Source organism: Spinacia oleracea, chromosome 4 (genome assembly GCF_020520425.1).
Source record: "Spinacia oleracea cultivar Varoflay chromosome 4, BTI_SOV_V1, whole genome shotgun sequence".
NCBI classification, from domain to species: Eukaryota; Viridiplantae; Streptophyta; class Magnoliopsida; order Caryophyllales; family Amaranthaceae; genus Spinacia; species Spinacia oleracea.
In genome coordinates, this window is record NC_079490.1 from 61,724,805 (window position 1) to 61,747,763 (window position 22,959).

Genomic DNA, 22,959 nt, shown 5'->3' on the forward strand with positions numbered 1-22,959 from the left:
TGTTACGTGTCATTGGTGTGACCTTGTAGGTTCAGTCAAGAGTAAGCTGTGAGTTTAATATTCATTAGAACTCACTGATCGGAAGCATTGCTCCAGCTAGCTGTTCCGATCACTTGATCTCACTGAATTAATTGTTCGCAATTAATCTGAACCTTGGTATTAGACTTAATGCACCTTGGGTGAAGGACATATTTCCTTCAAATAAGACACTGTGCTCAAACATTGTATGACCCACCCAACAAATTTAGTTGGAAAACCCAACTCATAGAGCATACACTGCAGGAAAGGCTATTCTAAAGAGTCATAAGCTTTCTTCAAATCCAGCTTTATCATGCACTTGGGACAAACATATTTTCTAGAATAACACTTCACTAACTCACAAGGGAACAAGCTGTTATCAGAAATAGCCCTGCCAGGAATAAAACCAGCATGTGAGGTGTTGATCACATCTCCAATCACTCCTTGCATCCTGGAAATCAGAATCTTGGAAATAAGTTTATAGACAACTAAACAACAAGCAATGGGTCTAAAGTCTTTAGCACTTGAAGCATTCCGAACTTTAGGTATAAGGGTAACATAAGTATTATTGACTTGCTTTAACATTACTCCTGTGACAAAGAACTCCTGCACAGCCTTGTATACATCTTCCTTTACAACTCCTCAAGCTTTAAAGAAGAATAGGCTATTAAACCCATCCAACCCTCGAGCTTTATTAGGATCAATATCTTGTAAGGCATCGTCTATTTCATTCATTGTAACAGGCTGAACTAACAACTCAGCAGCACTAGAAGATAATTGCTTACCTTACCTTACTATGTTAACATCTATCCTAATTAAGGTTGGAGCAACAGTACCAATCAAGCTCTTGTAGAATTCACTAATCTCCCCCTTAATCTCTTGCATAGCGGTTAGCTTCTTCCCTGTGTTGTCATACAGAACATCAATACTATTTCTAGCTTGCCTCTCCTTCATTGCACCGAAAAAGAATTTAGAGTTTGAGTCACCAGCTTGCAACCACTTAATTCTTGACTTCTTCCTATGTGCAAACTCTTGAACATGTAAGAATTTCTTCAGTTTATTTGTATAATCCTTTTCAGCACCTTGCAGATCCACATCAGTGTAATTGACAGCCAATTGAGACTGAATTGTACCCAACTCCTCCCTGATGCTCTCAATTCCTTCTTCAAGTTTAGCAAACTACTGATGTTGTAGAGCCTTAAGACCCTTCTTCACTGTTTTAAGTTTGTGCAACACCTTAAACATTGCACTACCATGAATGTCAGCTTCCCACCATGTTTGAACAACCTACAGGATATTGGGGTGGTCTTCCATATAATTGAAGAACTTAAATGGCCTCCACCATTAATCAGATTGACATTGCAGGTCATTAATAAAGGAGAGTGATCAGAGAATCCTAGATTCAGATAGTTCACCACTGCATCAGTAAACCCTAACTGCCAACCTGCATTACCAAATGCTCTACCAATTCTAGAGCTAATTCTCAAATCCCCTTGTCCCTTGTTACTCCATGAGTAGAAATGGCCACAACTCTTCAGTTTAGACAATGCAGCACTATCAATGCAAGCTTCAAAATCTCTTGTTTCAAAATTAGTAACAATACTACCATTCCTCCTGTCATCATAATAAAGTATGGAGTTGAAATCTCCCATGACAAGCTATGGGCCAGTAATCACAGAACTAAGGTTGATCAAATCAGACTATAAAGGTTTCCTTGTGTCCACAGTATGGAGGCCATACACAAGAGTGAAAAAGTGCTAAACTGACCATTTTTTCCTGTTATAAAAGTGTGCAACAACTGATCAGATTTCTATAGAATCTGCACAGTCACAACAGCATGTTTCCAACCCAACCAGATTCTCCCTCTAGGTGAGTGATAATAGTTAAACTCCCATTGCCAAACAAGACCTAGCTTCTTCACAATCCTACTATAATTCCCCTCTTTTATTTTAGTCTCTATTAAGGCTATTATAATGACTTTATTCTGAGCTAAGAACTTCTTTATTTCTCCTAACTTGATGGGGTCATTCATACCCCTCACTTTCCAAGTGCAAATATTCATGGTGGAATGTGAGGTGACCCAACAACAACACCACCCTCCTCAACAGAGAATCCAACTTGAGTCAGACCCATATTGAGCACAAGACTCCTAGTATCTCTTCTCCTTCTTGAAACCACCCTCCATCCATCATCATGAACAAGAACTGTTGGTGTGATGACAATATCCATAGAAGTATCCATCTCATCACTGGTTTCATCTACAGTAGTGACAGTCTCATCACCAGCAACACTAGTAGGTTTAGGTACATCAGGTATCACAATATTCTTTGGCACCCACACCTTGCTCACTTTCTTCTGAACCTGAGTAGCAAGCATTAACCTACTAGTATTTTGCTTCCCATGACCACAAACATGGCCTACTATCTTACCAGTGGAACAGTAAGGGGGCAACCAATCATATTCCACCTGCTGTTTAAAGGTATTTCCAGATGGATCCTGCAGCACTACACTCCCAGGCAAATCTTTAGTAATATCTACTTCAATGAGAATTCGAACAAAAGAAATCATTTGTTGGTGGGTTGTACACTCATCAAAAAAGAGAGGCACTCCAATGAGACTATCAATTCTTCTTAGTGAACCAACTCCCCAACAATTCAAAGGCAGGTTAGGTAATCTAACCCAAATCGGAACAACTCTATGGACTTGTTGTTGGAAATTGAAATCAGCTGACCAAGATTTAACTATCACAGGTTTACCAAAAAAAGAATGAGGGCCAACCATAAGGATTGCTTCCTTCTCCTTTTTTAAAGCAAATCGAATGACAAAATAGCCATCCTCATGAAGCAAAACCTGTGGTTTAGAACCCACATTCCATTCTCTCTCAATAAACCTAATAACAACCACAATAGAAGGCCTCTCCCCAACAACATACATAATGATAGCAGCCTCCCATTTAACAACCATTTCATCTAAATCAAATTATTCAAGAACTACTACAGGGGAACCATCAGATACAGTAGGAGCAATGAAAGAAAGAGGAGTACCTTTAGCAGACACATTTGTAGGCTTAAACAAGTTCACCCAAGAAGATTTCGGAGCCCCATTGATGCTATTTTGTTCCAGCTGTGGTCGCAACCTCTCTCCTTCATCCTCCCCGGTGACTCGCACATGCTCTGTTTCCAGGTTGCCCACACCCCCTTTTCCGAAAAGGGTTTCCGTACCATTTCTCAAACCCAGCACAACATTTAGACTTCTCACCATTTCTCGCACCTTTTCCAGCGCAGACCCACCCAGAACTCTACCACCTTGCAGCTCCTCCGAAATTCCAGGAACCTTAAGAGGAGATATCGGGGTTTCCATGGATGGAGGGGGTGAATAGTTAATCACAGCTTGGTAGGCCTCAATAGCTTTCTAGGTGTTAGGGGAAGGTGGTCCATTACTTGGATGCGACGAAAATGGAGAAATAACCACCGGCTTCACTCGCACTTCATCGACATTAATGGGTGTCACATTTCTCAACTGATGCTGGTTTTTCGGTCGTGATAACACAGTCCGAAGGATGGCAGAGGCCTCCTCATTAACCTCACAAACTTTATGCTTCTTTTTCTTCTTCTTCCTCGTCATTACAATGGTGGGTGCACAATTGAGAAAAGACCTTATCGTGCTCTATGCCATGGCTAGAGAGAGAAAGAAGAAAATGCTTCTTTTATTACAATCTCTAATTCTTCAGATTCTTGGTTAGACCATAACACTTTGACAATCTTAACATCCTTAGTCCGCGTACTACGGACTTTACTATCAAGGATTTTAACTGGTCTTTCCTCAAAGGTTAAACTTTGGTCCAATTCTATGGTATCCGGTTGTAACACATGCGAATTATCTGGGACATACTCCCTTAATTGAGATATGTGGAACACATTGTGCACTCTATGCAAGTCCATGGAAAAGGCTAGTCTATATGCTACCTTTCCTATCCGTTCCAGGATTTCATATGGGCCTATGTACTTTGGGCTAAGCTTTCCTTTCTTCCCGAATCTCATTACACCTTTCATTGGTGATAGTTTGAGCAACAATTTGTCACCTATTTGGAACTCTCATCCCTACGCTTCAAGTCTCCATAACTTTTGGCGATCTTGCGCAGCTTGAATCTTGGATTGAATGGTTCTAACTTGGTTCATTGTATCCTCTATCAACTGAGGTCCTAACACAACGGTCTCACTAATGTCACTCAAACATAAGGGACTTCTATATTTTCGTCCATATAAGGCCTCAAATGGTGAAATTCCTATACTGGCATGATAGCTATTATTGTATAAGAATTCAATAAGATCTAGACTATCTTCCCATCCTCCTTGGAAATCTATGACAAAAGCTCTAAGCATATCCTCAAGTGTCTGAATAGTCCTTTCCGTTTTTCCATCCATGGCTGGATGAAATGCCGTACTCATTTTCAATGTTGTACCAAAGTTCTTCTGCACACTTTTCCAGAAGTTCGAAAGAAACTTGAATCCCTATCTGATATGATATCCTTAGGAACTTCATGTAATATCACAACATACTTAATTTAAGATTTGGCAAGTTGGTTCCATCTTCCAAGTTTCCTTCATTGGTATAAATACTGCTGACTTAGTCAATCTATCTACCACTACCCAAATGACATCATTTCCGGTCCTTGACTTGGGTAAACATGTGACGAAGTCCATTGAAATACAGTTCCACTTCCAGCTTGGAATTTCTAATGGCTGGACCTTTCCTTGAGGTCTCCTATGTTCTATCTTGACTTTCTCACAGGTCAAGCATCTTGCTAAAAATTCAGCTACTTCATTCTTCATTCTTGGCCACCAATATACCTTCTTCAGATCCTTATACAACTTGTCACCACCTGGGGGAACGGAATATGTGGATTATGACCTTCTTTCATCAAACTTTCCTTCAATTCACCAAAATGTTGAGGCACACACCACCTTCCTTTGTACCTCAAACTTCCATCCTCATGGATCTTGAAATCCGTTTCTTTTCCTTGCTAAATCTTCTCCTTGATTCGCTCTAACTTAACATCTCCAGCCTGATTGTCTTTGATTTCATCAAACACTGACGGTTGGATAGTTAATGCATTCATCATTCCTTCCAGACATTCACCACTCACGATTTCCAAATTCAATCTTTGCATAACCTTGCACAATTCGTTAGCAACTACTAACACATTCAGACTATGGCTTGATTTCCTACTCAAGCCATCTGCAACTACATTTGCTTTTCCTTCGTGATATTGGATGTCCAAATCATAATCCTTAATAAATTCCAACCACCTTCTTTGGCTCATATTCTGATCCTTCTGTATGAAAATGTACTTCAAACTCTTGTGATCCGTGAATATCTTACATTTCACACCATACAAATATTGTCTCCATGTCTTCAATGCAAACACTATGGCTACTAGTTCTAAGTCGTGGGTAGGGTAATTGGATTCATATGGTTTCAACTTTCTTGATGCATACGCAATCACCTTCCCGTTCTGCATCAAAACACACCGTAGACCATTCTTAGATGCATCACTATACACATCATATGTACCACTTTCGTCTGGCAGAGTTAGCTCTGGCGCGGTTGTCAATCGCATCTTCAGGGATTGGAATGCTTCTTCACACTTATCATTCCACTCAAACCTAGCTTCTATCTTCATCAAAGTATTCATTGGTTTGGCTATCCTAGAAATATCGTGCACCAAACACCTATAATACCCAGCTAATTTAAACCAAGAAAGCTTCGAATATCCGAGACACTCTTAGGTGTAGGCCATTCACTAACTGAAGGAAATAATTCCCTTGGTCCAAGTATGCATTCAATGCTAAGTCTAATAAATGCAGTTTAGTATTAATTAATTATACAAGTTAATAATTCAGTAAGATTAAGTGAACTGTATGCCTAGCTAGAGGCCGCTTCAGTTCAAGTGGAATTAATAATATTAATCCACAGCTTACTCTTGACTGAACCCGTAGGGTCACATAAATAGTACGTGAACGGATCAAGTATTTAAGTGAATTAAATACTCCATTTATGGATATTCGGAATCGACGGATCTCGGTTCCAGTGGGAGCTGAAATCGTCAAAAGGCAAATTATGAATACTCTTGAAACGATGATATTGCCGGAAACGGAAATATGGATCGTATCGGAAATACAAATATTATCCAAGTCGTAGATGTTGCCGGAAACGGAAACATGGTACGTATCGGAAATGGAAATATTGCCGGAAACGGAAATATTGTCGGAATCGGAAATATTATCGGAATCGGAAAATAATTCCGGAATCGGAAATATTAAATATTTGTTCGAAACGGAAATTAATTTCGGAATCGGAAATATTAAATATTGTTCAAATCGGAAATGAATTTCGGAATCGGAAAATTAATCGGAAGCGCGTCGTACGAAATAAACATCGGACGAGTTGGCTAGACGCAAGGACCAACACGAAGCCAGGCCTGCGCCTAGCAAAGTCCGCGGGCAGCAAGACAAGCAAGCAGGCCGCCAAGCACCGCAAGGCCCAGCCAAGCAACACGCAAGGCCAGGCCCAGCGAGGCCAGCAGGCTGGCACGCCCAAGCGTGGGCTGCAGCGCTGCTGGGCCGAGCTCCGCGCGCGCGCCCGTCACCCTTCGTGGGCTGTGCGTGTGTGTGCGTTGAGTTCGTGCATGCTTCGAATCCTTAAGCGTTTAGGATTAGTTCGATTAAAGATTATTTTCCTAAAACTACTAGAGTTAGTTGTTGAATTAAACACTAACTTAATAGATTTAATTAGTATCTAATTCTAATAAGATTAGGTTAATTAAATCCTAGTAGGTTTCTAGTTCCGATGATCCTGTCCTATAAATAGGTGATGGCAATCACAATTTATAACACATCAAAAAGTATTCATATAGTTATAAGCTAAAAACTAAAGTTAATAATTTGCCACAAATTATAATCGAATAACATAAAACCTTAGGCTAAATTCTAGTTAATTGAATCTAAGGCGGAACCGAACGTGCTGTGGACTATCTACGGAGGGACTACACTTGGAGTCCTAAACTTGTTCTTGTTCGGTTTGGGAGCAGCTAGGGAGGGCACGCTACAGACGAATCTTGTGTATACAAGAAGGTCAGTGGGAGCAAAATTTGTTTGCTAGTATTATATGTCGACAACATATTACTTATCGGAAATGACATTCCTATGTTGAACTCTGTCAAGATTTGGCTTTGGAAATGTTTTTCGATGAAGGATCTAGGAGAAGCACAATACATACTGGGCATCAAGATTTACAGAGATAGAACTAAAAGGATGATTGGAATTATTCAAAGCACTTATATCAATAAGGTGCTTGAAAGGTTCAATATGAAAGACTACAAGCGAGGCTACCTACCCATGTCTCATGGAATGACTCTAAGCAAGACTCAGTGCCCAAAAACATGGATGAACTTAGACGAATGATTGGGATTCCATATGCATCATTGATTGGCTCAATAATGTATGCTATGATATGTACACGACCGGATGTTGCGTACGCACTCAAGTGTTACGAGCAGATACCAGTCAGACCCAGGAGAGGCACATTGGACTGCTGCCAAGAATATTCTGAAGTACCTGAAAAGGCACAAAGATGATTTCCTGGTCTATGTTGGAGATGATGAATTAATTGTTAAAGGCTATACGGACGCAAGTTTCCAAACCGACAAGGATGATTTCAGATCACAGTCTGGGTTTGTCTTCTGCCTCAACGGAGGAGCAGTAAGCTGGAAAAGTGCTAAGCAAAGCACCATTGCGGATTCTACAACTGAAGCGGAGTACATTGCTGCACATGAAGCAGCAAAGGAAGCTATTTGGCTAAGGAGGTTATAGGTGAACTTGGTGTAGTCCCCTCCATTAAAGGACCAATAGCTCTATATTGTGATAATAACGGAGCCATTGCACAGGCAAAGGAGCCTAGACACCACCAGAGAGTCAAGCATGTACTTCTTAGATTTCACCTTCTACGAGAGTTCGTTGAAAGAAAAGAAGTCGAGATAAGAAAGATTGGAACTGACGACAACATCTCAGAGCCATTAACTAAACCTCTGCCGCAAGCGAAGCACAACTCGCACACTGCAGCTATGGGAATCAAGCATGTTGGACAATGGCTTTGATGTCCTTATTTAATGTTTTAAAGTTTTAGAGTTTAATACTTTGTAAAACGTTATTAGTTAACCATTTATATAATTAATAGAATTCATTTTTCCATTTAATTTGTGGTTTATTAAATGATGAGTCCCTTCAATTTGACAATATATTCAAGATAGACTGTCAGGACCAGTCCTGTGACTAAGAAATGTCTATCAAGTGAACTTGAATGTCAAAAGTGGAAAATGGTCCCTGGTCGGAGTTTTCTATAAAGATGGACGCATAGAAAACGCTAGACGACTAGAATGCAAGATGACTAGTAATTCTGTTTCTTGAACTATGTGGACATGGAAATGTCGCAATCATTTGCATAGATACTTACTTTGGGAAGACTAGTATCGGACAGACCTATGAAACTTTACTGTAAGAAATGAAAATCTGTCATAAGTAAATTTCATTAAAATTATTAGACACTAGTCCTCAATACCTGAGTGATTTGAGATTACTTGTTTGAGAATTGGTTACTTTGACGTTGTCAACCGTCGCACCGTAAAAGGAGGCTATAACGGCAACGCTCGGGTAATCATGATGAGCGACATTTATGTCGCTCTTAGCTTAGGATTTTATGTTAGTTTTTATGCTTTTTTTTTATAGATTTTATAGCTTTTTGTGTGAATTTTATAAGTTTCGTTCCATCTTGTGCTTTATAGGTGATTATGATGAAAAGTGATAGAAAACAAGTAGAATCAAGCCAAAACAGGGCTTGTGCGATCGAGTGATGATTTGTGCGCCCGAACAGAGGAGTGCAAATGGGCATCAAGGAATATCCAGTTCTGTGCGATCGAACATGCTCTGTTGTTCGGTCGCACAAAATGGATTTTTGGAGGGAGAACGTCTCAAATTTGCACTACAAAAAAAAGCTCATATAGCGACGGACCAAATCCGTCTCTAAATTGGTTAAATCCGTCGCTATGTGTGCTTAGGGACGGATTTAGAGACGGATTACATCCGTTATCAAAAACCTTGTCGCTAATTCAATTTAGGGACCGATTCCATAAAATCCGTATCTAATATTTAGAGACGGATTTGTTAATCCGTCCCTAAATTTTAGAAACGGATTTTTAAATCCGTCCCTAAGTTTAGAGACGGATGTTTGAATCCGTTCCAAAATTTAGGGACGGGATTCAAAATTCCGTCCCTAAAATTAGCAAGTAAAAAAAATTGCTACCTATTGTTAGATGTTCGGTTCAACTCGGTCCCATTACCGGTTCGGAATCTCTCGCTTAGGTCAACCCGCTCCAGCTTTGCAAGGGGAAGGGATAAGGGGAATCGAACTTGTGACCTCAAAGTCACAAGGAGAAACTCTAACCAACCACACCAAATACAACTTGTATACTTCTAAGTGTGAAATTGATAATAATTAAAAGAAATATTAGAAACGGAGCTAGAAAATCCGTCTCTAAACTAGGGACGGATTGAACATTCCATCTCTTAATTAGGGACGGATTTTAAATTCCGTCTCTAATTTAGAGAAATTGCTAAACCACATTAGGGACGAATTTTGAAATTTCGTCTCTAATTTAGATCTAACTTTCTACGAAGGGCCTATGAGAAATTGCTAGTGGACTTTACGTTTTGAAATTGCTAAAACACATTAGGGACGAATTTTGAATTCCGTCCCTAACTTAGAGACGGATTTTGAAATCCGTCCCTAACTGAGAGACGGATTTTGAATTCCGTCCCTAACTTAGAGACGGATTTTGGAATCCGTCCCTAAGTTAGAGACGGATTTCAAAATCCGTCCCTAACTTAGGGACGGATTTAGAATCCGTCCCTAACTTAGTGACGGATTTTGAAATCCGTCCCTAAATTAGAGACGGATTTATAAATCCCTCGATAAAAGTATCAACGGATATCCAATATCCGTCTCTAAATAAATTTTGAGACGGATGTTGAATATTCCGTCTCTAAATTAGAAACGGATATAAATCCGTCGCTATATATCCGTTGCTATACGAGATTTTTTTTGTAGTGTTGGAAAGCGACCGCACGGTCTTTACGTTCGACAGCACAAGGATTGTGCGATCGAACGTGCTCTGTTGTTCGGTCGCACATAATGGATTTTTGGAGGCAGAATGTCTCAAATTTAGAATGCGACTGCACAGGTTTTCTACTCGACCGCACAAGAGTTGTGCGCCCACACAAGCCCTTCTGTTTGAGCGAATCATACTGCAGAGGAGAAGAAACCCCATTTGACCGAATAGGGTTCCTCGTTCGACCGCACATGACGAAGGAAGTGTTCTTCGCGGCCTTCACTCGCACAGGTCTCAGTGTTTGCTCAAATGGGTCTTTTACGTTCGGTCGCACAAAGGGTCTGTGCGACCGAATGGCTGCGCGGGCTGCTCTTTTTCGAATTTCGGCTTCTATTAGGGGAAACTTATAAATAGATTTTTCGTTTATTTTGTTAAGTGTAGAATTTTAGTTGACAATTTTAGATTCTCAAAGTTAGTTTTTCAGCATTTCTAGAGAGAGAAACTCTCCTCCATTGAAGCATCAATTTGTAATTCTCTGAACTCTTCTTCTAATTTTGTGCAATTCAATTCAATTTCTTAATTCTTGCTTTTGTTATCGTTGTTGATTGTTTTTTAATTCCTTCAATTCATGAATTCTTCTTGATTTTACTTTAGTTACTTTGATCCTTAATTCTCTTGTTGATTGTTCTAGTCTTTGATTCTCTCTTTCTAATCTTTCAATTTCATGCTTGCTAGTCTAGAATTAATGGATTTCTTGATTTCTAGTATAATTAGTGAGTAGAATTAGGTTAGGGAAAGGGGAGAATCTAGTGGCTTAATTAGGGGAACTTGATGATTTGATTGATGAATGATTGATGTGATTAAATTGATTTAGTGATAAGATTTTCCATGATCAATTGAGTAGTAGTTGCAAATGCTAGTTGATTGAATTAGATTGGAATGTATGATTTAGGTTTGGCAAGACATTGTGAGCCTAATTCATGCAAGTGAATGATTGTTCCTATTATATGCAAGCTTATCTAGCTTAGGACTAGGAGAATGCTCTTCTATAGGCTAGGTTGCTTCGCGTGCTCCATCCGAGAGGTGGCGAGCATGTCATTTGGTTTCATTCCCCTATGTGCTATGTCATTGCATCATTCATGATTACTAGATGGTAGTTCATTTCCCCCGATTTCCCTAGACTATCCCCAACTCCCTAACGTTTCCTTTCCTTGATTCAATCTATTTTAATTGTTAGTTTAGCTTCATAGTGATAATTCAAATCAAACTTCTTGTTCGAACTAGCTTGACATTTAAACTCGAGAACCATCGTTTCTTTGTGACGATCCCTATACTTACCACTATAGTTCATATAGTTTGTTAGTCTAGCGGTTCTATAAGTTTTGTTTGATTGTGGCGTTGATCTTTCAACGAACGAAAAACGCCTTATCAAAAAATGGCGCTGATGCCGGGGAACGGTTGTTGTTTTTGAGTTTATGTTGAGACTAGTTCATCATTAGAAAATACAAAAACATTGCAATTTTGCTTAGCTTTCTTTTCCTTGGCATTGCTCACGGTTTTCTTGAGTTTGTATGCTTGTTAGGGGGCGTGCTCGTCAAAGGACCCTCCATCCTCTTGACCTCGAATTGGAGAGGACACTTAGGAGACTAAGGCGTGTACGGTCTAGCTCATCAAGCCATAACAGATTCGAATCGTTGAGTGTTGGTGAGGAACAACAAGAGAGTGATCAAGTTTTTGAGAATATGGCGCTCCCGGTTAAGAACTTTGGAATACCGGGGGCATTCGAAGCTACATGCGGTATTCAAGCCCCCACAACAAGTGCCAATAACTTTGAGATCAAGCCCGCCTTGATCAATTTGGTCCAAAGCCACCCCTTTTGCGTGAAGAGCAATGAGTCACCTCACGAACATCTCAAACAATTCGAGCACTATTGTGACACAATCAAGCACAATGGTGTCACATCGGATTACGTGAGGTTAATATTGTTTTGTTTCTCACTACTTGGGCGAGCAAGTGATTGGCTTGACAAGGAGGTCAAGCCCAACTTACTTCTCACTTGGAACGAGGTGACTAGTGCGTTCTTGGCCAAGTTTTACTCGCATGGGAAGACGGCGGAATATCGCCACAAAATCCAATCCTTTGAGCAAAGGCGAGACGAGTCACTCTTCGAAGCTTGGGATAGTTTTAAGAAGTACCAAAGGGAATGCCCTCACCATGGGATCCCTAAATGGTTGTTGCTTCAAACCTTCTACTTGGGGTTGAGTCCAAGTTCAAAGACAAGTCTAGATGCGGGCGCGGGAGGTCCCATCATGAACAAGACACAAGATCAAATTGAAGAGATAATTGAGGACGTGGTCCAAAATTATCAAGCTTGGCATGTTGGTGCAAGGGATTATGAAGGCAAGGGAAGGAGTGATGATGGGAAAGGATCGGTCTATGCTATGGAGCAAGCTCGGATCATTGAGAAGCTTAGCTCGCGGTTGGAGAAACTTGAAAGCACGCCAAGGCAACCACCTTCACCATTTGCCGGAAGAGCATCAAGCCAACCGCCATCACCATCTACAATTCTACCTCCTTCGGCCACTCTTCTCACTAAGGGGAAGAGCAAGGTTAGTTCCTATGTCACAATGCCTCCGGGCACTTCATTTTGCGATAATTGCCAAGACTATGGTCACTTCCCCAATGCATGCCCCTTAGTTCATAATGTGTCTTTTGTGGATTATGGCCCTTCGTATTAAGGTGACTTTGATGTGGAATATGCTCATGCCTTAAATGAGAGGTCTAGGAACGATAACCCTAGCAATCAAAATTTTGCTAGGCAACCTAGAGGGCCCCCTATGTATGGTTCCCACCAAGGCTATGGCCAAGGAAGTGGGTATGATAGCCAAAATCAAGGTAACTATAGAGCACAAGGCTATCAAAGCCAAGCGCCCTATGGTCAACCTCAAGGTTTTGGCAATCAAGGCCAATACAACCAAGGTAGTTACAATCCCAACCATCAAGGTGGCGGGGGTTATAACTACTCTTATGGGCAATTTAGGGGTGCCTCAAGTGGGGGTTATCCTTTGAACTCGGAAGGTCCTTATAGTGCATCTCAAATCCCACCTCCCGGATTCAATGGACCGAGGACCTTTGGCAACCAATATCAACCAAACCTTAGTGGTTATGGCAATGCACCTCCACCACTCCCGCCTCTCAAGTGTAATCTTGAGGCTCTCATGGAGTTGTTTGTGGGGGCGCAAGCCAAGAAGAATGTCGAGTTTGAGGATGGATTCAAGCAATCCAACACTCACTTGAATATGATTGAGACCCAACTAGCACAACTTGCTAGCACTATCAAAGAGCAACAAGTGCACACAAGTCTCCCACCCCAAGATCAACCTCCTAAGCAAATGTATGCAATTGTGACAAGGAGTGGGAAGACTTTAGATGATAGTGCTACGCATGTTGAAGCTCCTTGCTTCAGGGGTGAGAGTTCTATGGGAAATGAGTCCTCGGACCATGATGTTGCGGAAGAGAAGTCTCATGTCGACGATATGAGTGATGGTGATAAGTCGAAGGAGACTCCTCTTCCTCCTCTCCCAACTCCTCCTCCCCCCTATCCAGATTTAATAGGCACAAGTTAGATGTGCAATTCTCAAAATTTCTTGAGATTCTTCGACAAATGTATATCACTATCCCCTTTACGGTTGCGTTGAAACAAATGCCAACCTACACAAGATTTCTTAAGAAAATCTTGAGTGGGAAGCGAGATTTTGACGTAAAGGAGACGGTGAATCTCACCGAAAATTATAGTGCTATTATTCTTAACCAAACGCCACCTAAACTCAAAGACCTGGGTAGTTTTTCTATCCCTTGTGCTATTAAGGAGCTTGAAATAAGCAATGCCTTGTGTGATTTGGGTGCTAGTGTTAGTATAATGCCTTATTCAGTGTTCGCCAAGCTTGAAATTGGTGATCTTGTCCCAACCAACATCACCTTGCAACTTGCCGACCGTTCGGTCAAGTACCCTATTGGCAAGGTTGAGGATGTTCCCCTAGTTGTTGGCAAGCTTGCTTTCCTTGTGGACTTCGTCGTCTTGGACATTGATGAGGATTCCCATACCCCCATTATCGGGTGCTCTTATCGATGTGCAAGGGGGACTAATCACCTTGAAAGAGGGAGACGCCAAGGCTAGTTTCAAGCTTGCAATTGATGAACATTGTTGCTCTAAGATGAAAAGTTGTATGAAAGTTGACACTCTTGCTTGTGTTGAGCACAATCATTCTTGTGCTATTGCTTCTAACAATCCTTGTGTTCTTAAGTGTGATTTTGAGTTTGATAGGAAGGTGAAGAAGGATATGCACGAGAGCTCCTTTGTGCTAGGCGGTTCTTATGATGACGTCATCACCATTCCCGACACATTCGGGATGGATCTTGATGATGTGGGGGCACTCACTCCGGTATGTAATGGTAAGAGGTGTATGAGCAAGAAGTCTAAGCAAGGCAATCCTATGCCTAGGAAGACTTGGTTTGGTCCCCACTCAATAAGTTGTGGTTTGGGTAAGTTGTTTGTGCCCAAGGAGGCCAAGAAAGGTTTGTTGACTAGTGTTGACCCGAGGTTTGTTGTGTTTGACCCCCCTTGACTTTTGGGGGTCCGTCAAGCTAATGACGTTAAACGAGCGCTACCAGGAGGCAACCCGTGTAATCATTTCCTCTCTTGTCCCCCCCATGAGCTTTGGGGGGATTCGTCAAGCTAATGACGTTAAACGAGCGCTACCCGGGAGGCAACTCGGTTGTCTAACTCCTAGTTTTAGTTTTTATTTGATTTTATGCATTATTTTCCATTAATTAGCTTAATTCTCGATTTAAAGGGGAAGCCATTGAAACATTTGCAAAATCATGTTTTGTGCGACCGAACAGGATTCCTCGTTCGATCGCACAAAACTGGTTTTTGGAAAACGATCGCAAAGTTTTAAAAATTCTATCGCACAGGTCTGTGCGACGGAACGAATTTTTCTGTTGGATCGCACAGACAGGCGGGGCTGCCTCTGAACTCTTTAATTCGAAAATCGCGACTCCCCCTCCTATTTTTCTTCATTTGTTCGACTATCCTCTCATACTCTCCTCTCCATTGCTCTCTTCTCTCACTTACTACTACTACTACTCCTCATCAATTTCATTCACTTCCCTTTACAAATTTCACTTCCCATTCATCAAATACACTCAATCGCATTCATCCCAACCCCCAAAATCCCCAAAATTTCAGATTTTTGCAAAACCAATTTCTAGGGTTTTTGTGAAATTGGTCATAATTGTGTGTGTGGTAAATTGGAACTCTAGAGGCTACTTGGGATCGATCTTAGACAACTTCCTTTGCTTGTGGTGATGATTTCTTTCCCTTAATTCTTATATTTCATTCCATTTTCACCATGTTCATATTGTTTTTGATTTTTCTGAAATTTTTGATTTTTGGGTGTTTGTTGATGCATGTTTGTATTGTGATTAATCTTTAATTGTCTAGATGAGCTATGCATGTTTGATTCCTTGTTCCATTTAAGCTCTAGACTTTTTGTGAGATTTTGGGCTACTTTGATTATACTTGTTTGTGGAAGTGTTGGTTGATTGATTGTGGTTGTTAGTGTGGAGTAATGTGGTTAGTTCATACTTTTTGAGAGGTCGGTGTACTGTTTGGAGCTTGTTGAAGAATTAATGGAGATAGTTTACCCTTCGCTCTTGTAGTTGTTTGTTTGTCCTAGATTGTGAACTAACTTAGTTTACTCTTCTTTGTGTGTCTTGGTTTGTTTCTCTTTGTTTTATAGATTTTTGCTTAGCTTCAACTCATCTCAATGGCACCAAAGCGCTCAAAGAAGAACCCCACCGTGACCGCGACCGCGACCACCTCTACATCAAAAAGGAAAGCACCAACCCCGCCGGGCATGGAAACCTACGGAATTGAGTTCACCGAGCAACGATCTTGGGATTTCTTTGAGCTCCTTTCCAAGAGGACCATTAAGCCCACCAAGTTCTTCCATCGGGAGAGCGTTCGTAGCTTGGGGGTCGAGGCCGAGGTTGACAAGTTGATCAAGGGCTTAGGGTGGGAAGAGTTCGCAAAGATGAGTGCCCCAACCAACAAAAGGTTGACATTGGAGTTCCTCTCCTCGGCTCGGAAGAACTTTGTAGAAGATGAGGTTGGTGATAATGTGGTAGAATTGAGCTTCCAAGTCTTCGGTCGCCAATACAAGTTGAATCACAATCAAATCAATGCCCTCTTTTCCATCGACTCGGAGCACGGTTTCGTCATGAACCCAAGGTCCGAATGTGCTAACAACTATGATGAAAATAGTTGGTGGAGGGAGCTCACTGGAGACGACGGGGATTTCTTCTCCGCCTCGGCCAAATCTTCTTCATTCCATCATCCCTCCATCCGCATCATGAGCCGCCTCCTCATCTATGCCCTTTTCTCTAAGGGTGCTACCGGTGCCTTGTCGGGCACGAAACTTGGTGGTTTTTGGTTGGCCACACAAGAGGAGCAAGGGGTACTTGATTTCGGGCAATTTCTCATTTCCCGGATCATCGAGGTTCGGGATAGCCACTTGAATAAATCCGACATCCTCCTTGGCGGCATGCTTACTCTTCTTGTTCGGCTTCTACCGAACAACCCTCATGCCAAGGAGATGACGAATTTACCTCCCATGGCCGGTGGTGAGTTCTTAAACATCCGGGCGATGTACCATGCCACTTGGCTCCACTACACCACCAATGAGGCACAATGGATTTGGCTTGTGAGGAAGGCCGATTGGTGCTTTCTTCCGCACCCGCCCATCACTTCGTGGTCCCCTAATGTCCGTTTCTTGCTTCTGCGGCATCATAAGTTTGTCAAGTCCGCCGCCGCCACCGCCACTGCCGCGCCTACCGGTACCTCTACTCGAGCTCCTCCTCGGTCTCCTAGTCCACCTCCCCCGAATGCGGGTAATATACCTCTCTCCTCTCCTTTTGACTTGACGGGTTTGCAATCCACCCTTGCGACTATCTTGCAAGGGCAAGAGGACCAAGCTCGTACCTTGGCTTCTCTTGCTCCTCAAGGGAGTCGCACGGGAGGTTCTTTTCCCGATTTTGACTCGTCCTACTACGGTAGGCGGGTGTACAACTACCATGTTGACAAAGGGGACTTTGCCCTTATGTCAACTATCCCTACCATCCTCCCCAACAAGGGCCCATCCCGAGTTGGAACGAGGAGCGTACACCCACTTACCCGTATTGGACGGGACCTTCCCAACCCGGTGTCAGTCCCCCCTCTTTTCGGCCTTACGATTATACTATGATGGGCGGGAGTGACTACAGTGGTGAACCTATGTATCCCACACCCCCACCGGTTGATCGGCCCAATAGTTGGCCCGAGGATTTCACCGGGTGACCTAGGAGATATACGGGTGGTTGGGATGGTCCCCGAGGAGAGCCACCCCATGGCAACTACCCCCTTCGGCCCGAATATGGTTGGCCGCCCTATACCGACGCTTCGGGTCCCGATGTGGACCCCACCTACAATTTCACCCCGTTCACCGACGATGCGGCTCGTGCTCATCGTCTTGAGCGGGATGAATATTGGAGGATTCATGATGCAAAGGGTAAAGGGCATGCCTCGGGCCCTTCTTCTCAGGGTTTACTCCGTTTCTCCCCCATCTTGATGTGATGGTATTCTTGTGATTAGCTTGGGGGAGAAATGCGGAGTAGGCGTTTGTTATGTGGAGTGTTTGATGCTTGTTGGTGTTGATCGTCTTGCCACTTCATGTTGTTGTATATATGATGATGAGTTTTTGCTTGTTTTGAGTTTGTTTTGGCCGTTTGGCCTTGTCTACTAACATTTTTCTTGATTGTTTTTTAGTGTTTTTTGTGGTTTGGTTTCGTTGTTGTGGGTTCATACTTGCACCCATTGCCTTGTTCGTCGATATGTTAGTGAGTTTATTCGGTTTTTACCGGTTCTTTGCGGGACTTGCTCCCATGACATTTCTGGTAATATCCTTCTATCTCACATGCATTCTTTGGGACGGGCATATTGCATATGGGGCATTTGGTTGGATGGGTAGCTGTGCCCCTCCTTGTTTAGTTTTAGGCCTTGAGGATATGGCCTAATTCTAGCTTGGGGGGAGTTTTGTTGTGTTGCCTATTTGTGATGCTCATGTCTTGAAAACCTTACCATGATGTGCACTTGTATATGTTAATTTCTTTGTTTTTAATTTGATGTTAGTTTGATTTTGGTTTCTTTTCTTTTAGTTTGTTTTGTTTGTTTCTTTTTGTTTTCCTTTTTGGTGTGTTTTCTTTTTCTTTTCCTTTTGTCAAGGCAAGTTTTTCTAGGTTTTCTTAGGCAATATTCTTGATTTGGGCAAATAAAATTGGAACTTGTAGACTAGAATGCTTTTATTCCCAATTGGTAGATGTTTACACGATTTTTAATGTCTTGGGCCGAATTTAGGATTTGGTGTTAAGTTGGTTAGAACTTTGGGTAGCATGTGTCTTGAACCCTTGGGTTGTGGTAAGATGGTGTCGATCTCTCTAGTGACTTGAAACCGGAGAGAGTTGGATTTGCTCCCATGTGAGGTTCATGTTCAAATTAGCCCAAACACATATACATATATATTGAGTGGCATGGATCCTTGACATTGACTTTCTTACTTCCCGAATTTGACTATTTCCTTCCCGAGACCGCAACCGAACTACTTTAGGGGACGATAGAGGCATTTCTTTCGGTGACTATTTTTCTTTTTAGTTTAGGACTTTATTTTCTATTTTTCTCATATGTTTTTGTTTGTATTTGCCCCCTTGCTAGCCATTTGAGCCTTTCCCCTTCATTTCTTACGAGCACATGACAAGCCTAATAGCCTTTGTTTTATTTTCATCCGTAGAAGTGATAGTGAAGCTTTGTGTTATGATGCTTGGTAGTTTTGAATGATTATGCATATTTGAGGAATGATGTTTATTGGTATGAATGGCAAAGTTTGGGAAATGTGTTGTATATAGTGAATAAGTGATGTAAAAGCAAAAAAAATGAGAAATAAAAATTTTAAAAAGGCCAAAAAATAGAGAAAAACAAGGCATGAGAAAAGTTTCAATTGAAACACAAAAAAAAGAGAAAATCAAATCAAGAAAAGTGCAAAAAGAGTTGTAGTTTAGAATAGTTGTTGAATAAGCGTGGGGGTACCCCAAATAAGTGGTATGAGTTTGTATTTGGTTAAATATGCTTGAGTTGAGTCCTATCATTGCGCTTCACTTTAGGTATGAGCACCAAATTACCAAATTTGTTCCTCACCTTACCCCTAGCCTACGTTACACCCTAAAAAGTCCTCTTGACCCTTTAGAGTTGAGTCATTGTCGGTGGAGGGAGGATTTGGTCAAGTTTATGGAATGGGATTGTCATGCTAAGATGTCGGGTAGCCTATCTTATTTTCTCCGGCGCCTTCGCGGTGTCTCGAGACGCTACTCTCAAGGGTGGAAAAGATCTAGAGATGTGACGTGGTATGCTCGGTTTAAGGGGAATTGATTAGTGTTCACCCTTAGTTCGCTTTGCTTGGCACTTGAATGTTTCACTTGATTTAGGACATTAGTTAGCGTGTACTCATTTATTTGATTGGTAATATTAGTGTTCTTTTATACTCGTTCCATAATAAAGGCCCTATCTTGGATTTTGTAGTTTAATTTTGCTTTCTTCTTTTTTCTTTTCTTTTCTTTTCTTTTCTTTTTCTTTTATTTCTTTCTTTTCTTGGTTATTTTCATTTCTTTTAGGTCTTGCCTTGATTAGATTTGCTGGATTTTTGTTTTTTTTCAGTTTTTAGGATTCTAATAGTTGCTCATTCTTCCCTAATTGAGTTTAGTTTGCTAGAGACTAACAAACGCTTAGCTCGGAGGAGTTTGATGAGCGACATTTATGTCTCTTAGCTTAGGATTTTATGTTAGTTTTTATGCTTTTTTATAGTTTTTATAGCTTTTTGTGTGAATATTATAAGTTTCGTTCCATCTGGTGCTTTATAGGTGATTATGATGAAAAGTGATGGAAAACAAGTAGAATCAAGCCAAAACAGGGCTTGTGCGATCGAGTGATGATTTGTGCGCCCGAACAGAGGAGTGCAAATGGGCATCAAGAAATATCAAGTTCTGTGCGATCGAACGTGCTCTGTTGTTCGGTCGCACATAATGGATTTTTGGAGGCAGAATGTCTCAAATTTGGAAAGCGACCGCACCGTCTTTATGTTCTACAGCACAGGGATTGTACGATCGAACGTGCTCTGTTGTTCGGTCGCACAAAATGGATTTTTGGAGGAAGAATGTCTTAAATTTGGGATGCGACCACACAGGTTTTCTACTCGAACGCACAAGAGTTGTGCGCCCACACAAGCCCTTATGTTCGAGCGAATCATACTGCAGAGGAGACATGAGCCAAAGAAACCCCATTCGACCGAACAGGTTCCTCGTTCGTTCGCACATGACGAAGGAAGTGTTCTTCGCTGCCTTCGCTCGCACAGGTCTCAGTGTTTGCTCGAATGGGTCTTTTACGTTCGGTCGCACAAAGGGTCTGTGCGACCGAATGGCTGCGCAGGCTGCTCTTTTTCGAATTTTGGCTTCTATTTGGGGAAACTTATAAATAGATTTTTCGTTTATTTTGTTAAGTGTAGAATTTTAGTTGACAATTTTAGATTCTCAAAGTTAGTGTTTCAGCATTTCCAGAGAGAGAAACTCTCCTCCATTGAAGCATCAATTTGTAATTCTCTGAACTCTTCTTCTAATTTTGTGCAATTCAATTCAATTTCTTAATTCTTGCTTTTGTTATCGTTGTTGATTGTTTTTTAATTCCTTCAATTCATGAATTCTTCTTGATTTTACTTTAGTTACTTTGATCCTTAATTCTCTTGTTGATTGTTCTAGTCTTTGATTCTCTCTTTCTAATCTTTCAATTTCATGCTTGCTAGTCTAGAATTAATGGATTTCTTGATTTCTAGTATGATTAGTGAGTAGAATTAGGTTAGGGAAAGGGGAGAATCTAGGGGCTTAATTAGGGGAACTTGATGATTTGATTGATGAATGATTGATGTGATTAAATTGATTTAGTGCTAAGATTTTCCATGATCAATTGAGTAGTAGTTGCAAATGCTAGTTGATTGAATTAGATTGGAATGTATGATTTAGGTTTGGCAAGACATTGTGAGCCTAATTCATGCAAGTGAATGATTGTTCCTATTATATGCAAGCTTATCTAGCTTAGGACTAGGCGAATGCTCTTCTATAGGCTAGGTTGCTTCGCGTGCTCCATCCGAGAGGTGGCGAGCATGTCATTTGGTTTCATTCCCCTATGTGCTATGTCATTGCATCATTCATGATTACTAGATGGTAGTTCATTTCCCCCGATTTCCCTAGACTATCCCCAACTCCCTAACGTTTCCTTTCCTTGATTCAATCTATTTTAATTGTTAGTTTAGCTTCATAGTGATAATTCAAATCAAACTTCTTGTTCGAACTAGCTTGACATTTAAACTCGAGAACCATCGTTTCTTTGTGACGATCCCTATACTTACCACTATAGTTCATATAGTTGGTTAGTCTAGCGGTTCTATAAGTTTTGTTTGATTGTGGCGTTGATCTTTCAACGAACGAAAAACGCCTTATCAAAAAATGGCGCCGATGCCGGGGAACGGTTTTTGTTTTTGAGTTTATGTTGAGACTAGTTCATCATTAGAAAATACAAAAACATTGCAATTTTGCTTAGCTTTCTTTTCCTTGGCATTGCTCACGGTTTTCTTGAGTTTGTATGCTTGTTAGGGGGCGTGCTCGTCAAAGGACCCTCCATCCTCTTGACCTCGAATTGGAGAGGACACTTAGGAGACTAAGGCGTGTATGGTCTAGCTCATCAAGCCATAACAGATTCGAATCGTTGAGTGTTGGTGAGGAACAACAACAGAGTGATCAAGTTTTTGAGAATATGGCGCTCCCGGTTAAGAACTTTGGAATACCGGGGGCATTCGAAGCTACATGCGGTATTCAAGCCCCCACAACAAGTGCCAATAACTTTGAGATCAAGCCCGCCTTGATCAATTTGGTCCAAAGCCACCCCTTTTGCGTGAAGAGCAATGAGTCACCTCACGAACATCTCAAACAATTCGAGCACTATTGTGACACAATCAAGCACAATGGTGTCACATCGGATTACGCGAGGTTAACATTGTTTCGTTTCTCACTACTTGGGCGAGCAAGTGATTGGCTTGACAAGGAGGTCAAGCCCAACTCACTTCTCACTTGGAAAGAGGTGACTAGTGCGTTCTTGGCCAAGTTTTACTCGCATGGGAAGACGGCGGAATATCGCCACAAAATCCAATCCTTTGAGCAAAGGCGAGACGAGTCACTCTTCGAAGCTTGGGATAGTTTTAAGAAGTACCAAAGGGAATGCCCTCACCATGGGATCCCTAAATGGTTGTTGCTTCAAACCTTCTACTTGGGGTTGAGTCCAAGTTAAAAGACAAGTCTAGATGCGGGCGCGGGAGGTCCCATCATGAACAAGACACAAGATTAAATTGAAGAGATAATTGAGGACGTGGTCCAAAATTATCAAGCTTGGCATGTTGGTGCAAGGGATTATGAAGGCAAGGGAAGGAGTGATGATGGGAAAGGATCGGTCTATACTATGGAGCAAGCTCGGATCATTGAGAAGCTTAGCTCGCGGTTGGAGAAACTTGAAAGCACGCCAAGGCAACCACCTTCACCATTTGCGGGAAGAGCATCAAGCCAACCGCCATCACCATCTACAATTCTACCTC

The 22,959-nt window shown here is 41.5% G+C and overlaps 3 protein-coding genes across 3 annotated transcripts; 1 reads left to right on the plus strand and 2 right to left on the minus strand.

Moving 5' to 3' along the window:
- Positions 1-288: 288 nt before the first annotated feature.
- On the minus strand, positions 289-1,670 carry LOC130471576 (uncharacterized). The gene is made up of 3 exons (XM_056841778.1): positions 1,272-1,670; positions 809-1,197; positions 289-469 (listed from the first exon to the last, which is right to left on the minus strand). Exons 1-3 carry the CDS (start codon positions 1,668-1,670, stop codon positions 289-291), a joined length of 969 nt encoding a protein of 322 aa, XP_056697756.1.
- Positions 1,671-2,076: 406 nt separating this feature from the next.
- LOC130471577 (uncharacterized) lies at positions 2,077-2,982 on the minus strand. The gene has a single exon (XM_056841779.1). The coding sequence runs from the start codon at positions 2,980-2,982 to the stop codon at positions 2,077-2,079; it is 906 nt and encodes a 301-aa protein (XP_056697757.1).
- A 10,862-nt stretch (positions 2,983-13,844) lies between these two features.
- Positions 13,845-14,357, plus strand: LOC130471578 (uncharacterized). Its single transcript, XM_056841780.1, has 2 exons — positions 13,845-14,019; positions 14,113-14,357. Exons 1-2 carry the CDS (start codon positions 13,845-13,847, stop codon positions 14,355-14,357), a joined length of 420 nt encoding a protein of 139 aa, XP_056697758.1.
- The last annotated feature ends 8,602 nt before the right edge of the window (positions 14,358-22,959 follow it).

Coding starts and splice junctions, on each gene's coding strand:
- LOC130471576 (XM_056841778.1), bottom strand. CDS start 1,670: ATGGGAGATTTCAACTCCATACTTTATTATGATGACAGGAGGAATGGT. Junction 1,198..1,271: donor GTGGGAAGCTGACATTCATG/GTAGTGCAATGT, acceptor CAACATCAGTAG/TTTGCTAAACTTGAAGAAGG. Junction 470..808: donor ATAGATGTTAACATAGTAAG/GTAAGGTAAGCA, acceptor TCTGATTTCCAG/GATGCAAGGAGTGATTGGAG.
- LOC130471577 (XM_056841779.1), bottom strand. CDS start 2,982: ATGGTTGTTAAATGGGAGGCTGCTATCATTATGTATGTTGTTGGGGAG.
- LOC130471578 (XM_056841780.1), top strand. CDS start 13,845: ATGTATATCACTATCCCCTTTACGGTTGCGTTGAAACAAATGCCAACC. Junction 14,020..14,112: donor ACCTAAACTCAAAGACCTGG/GTAGTTTTTCTA, acceptor TGCCTTATTCAG/TGTTCGCCAAGCTTGAAATT.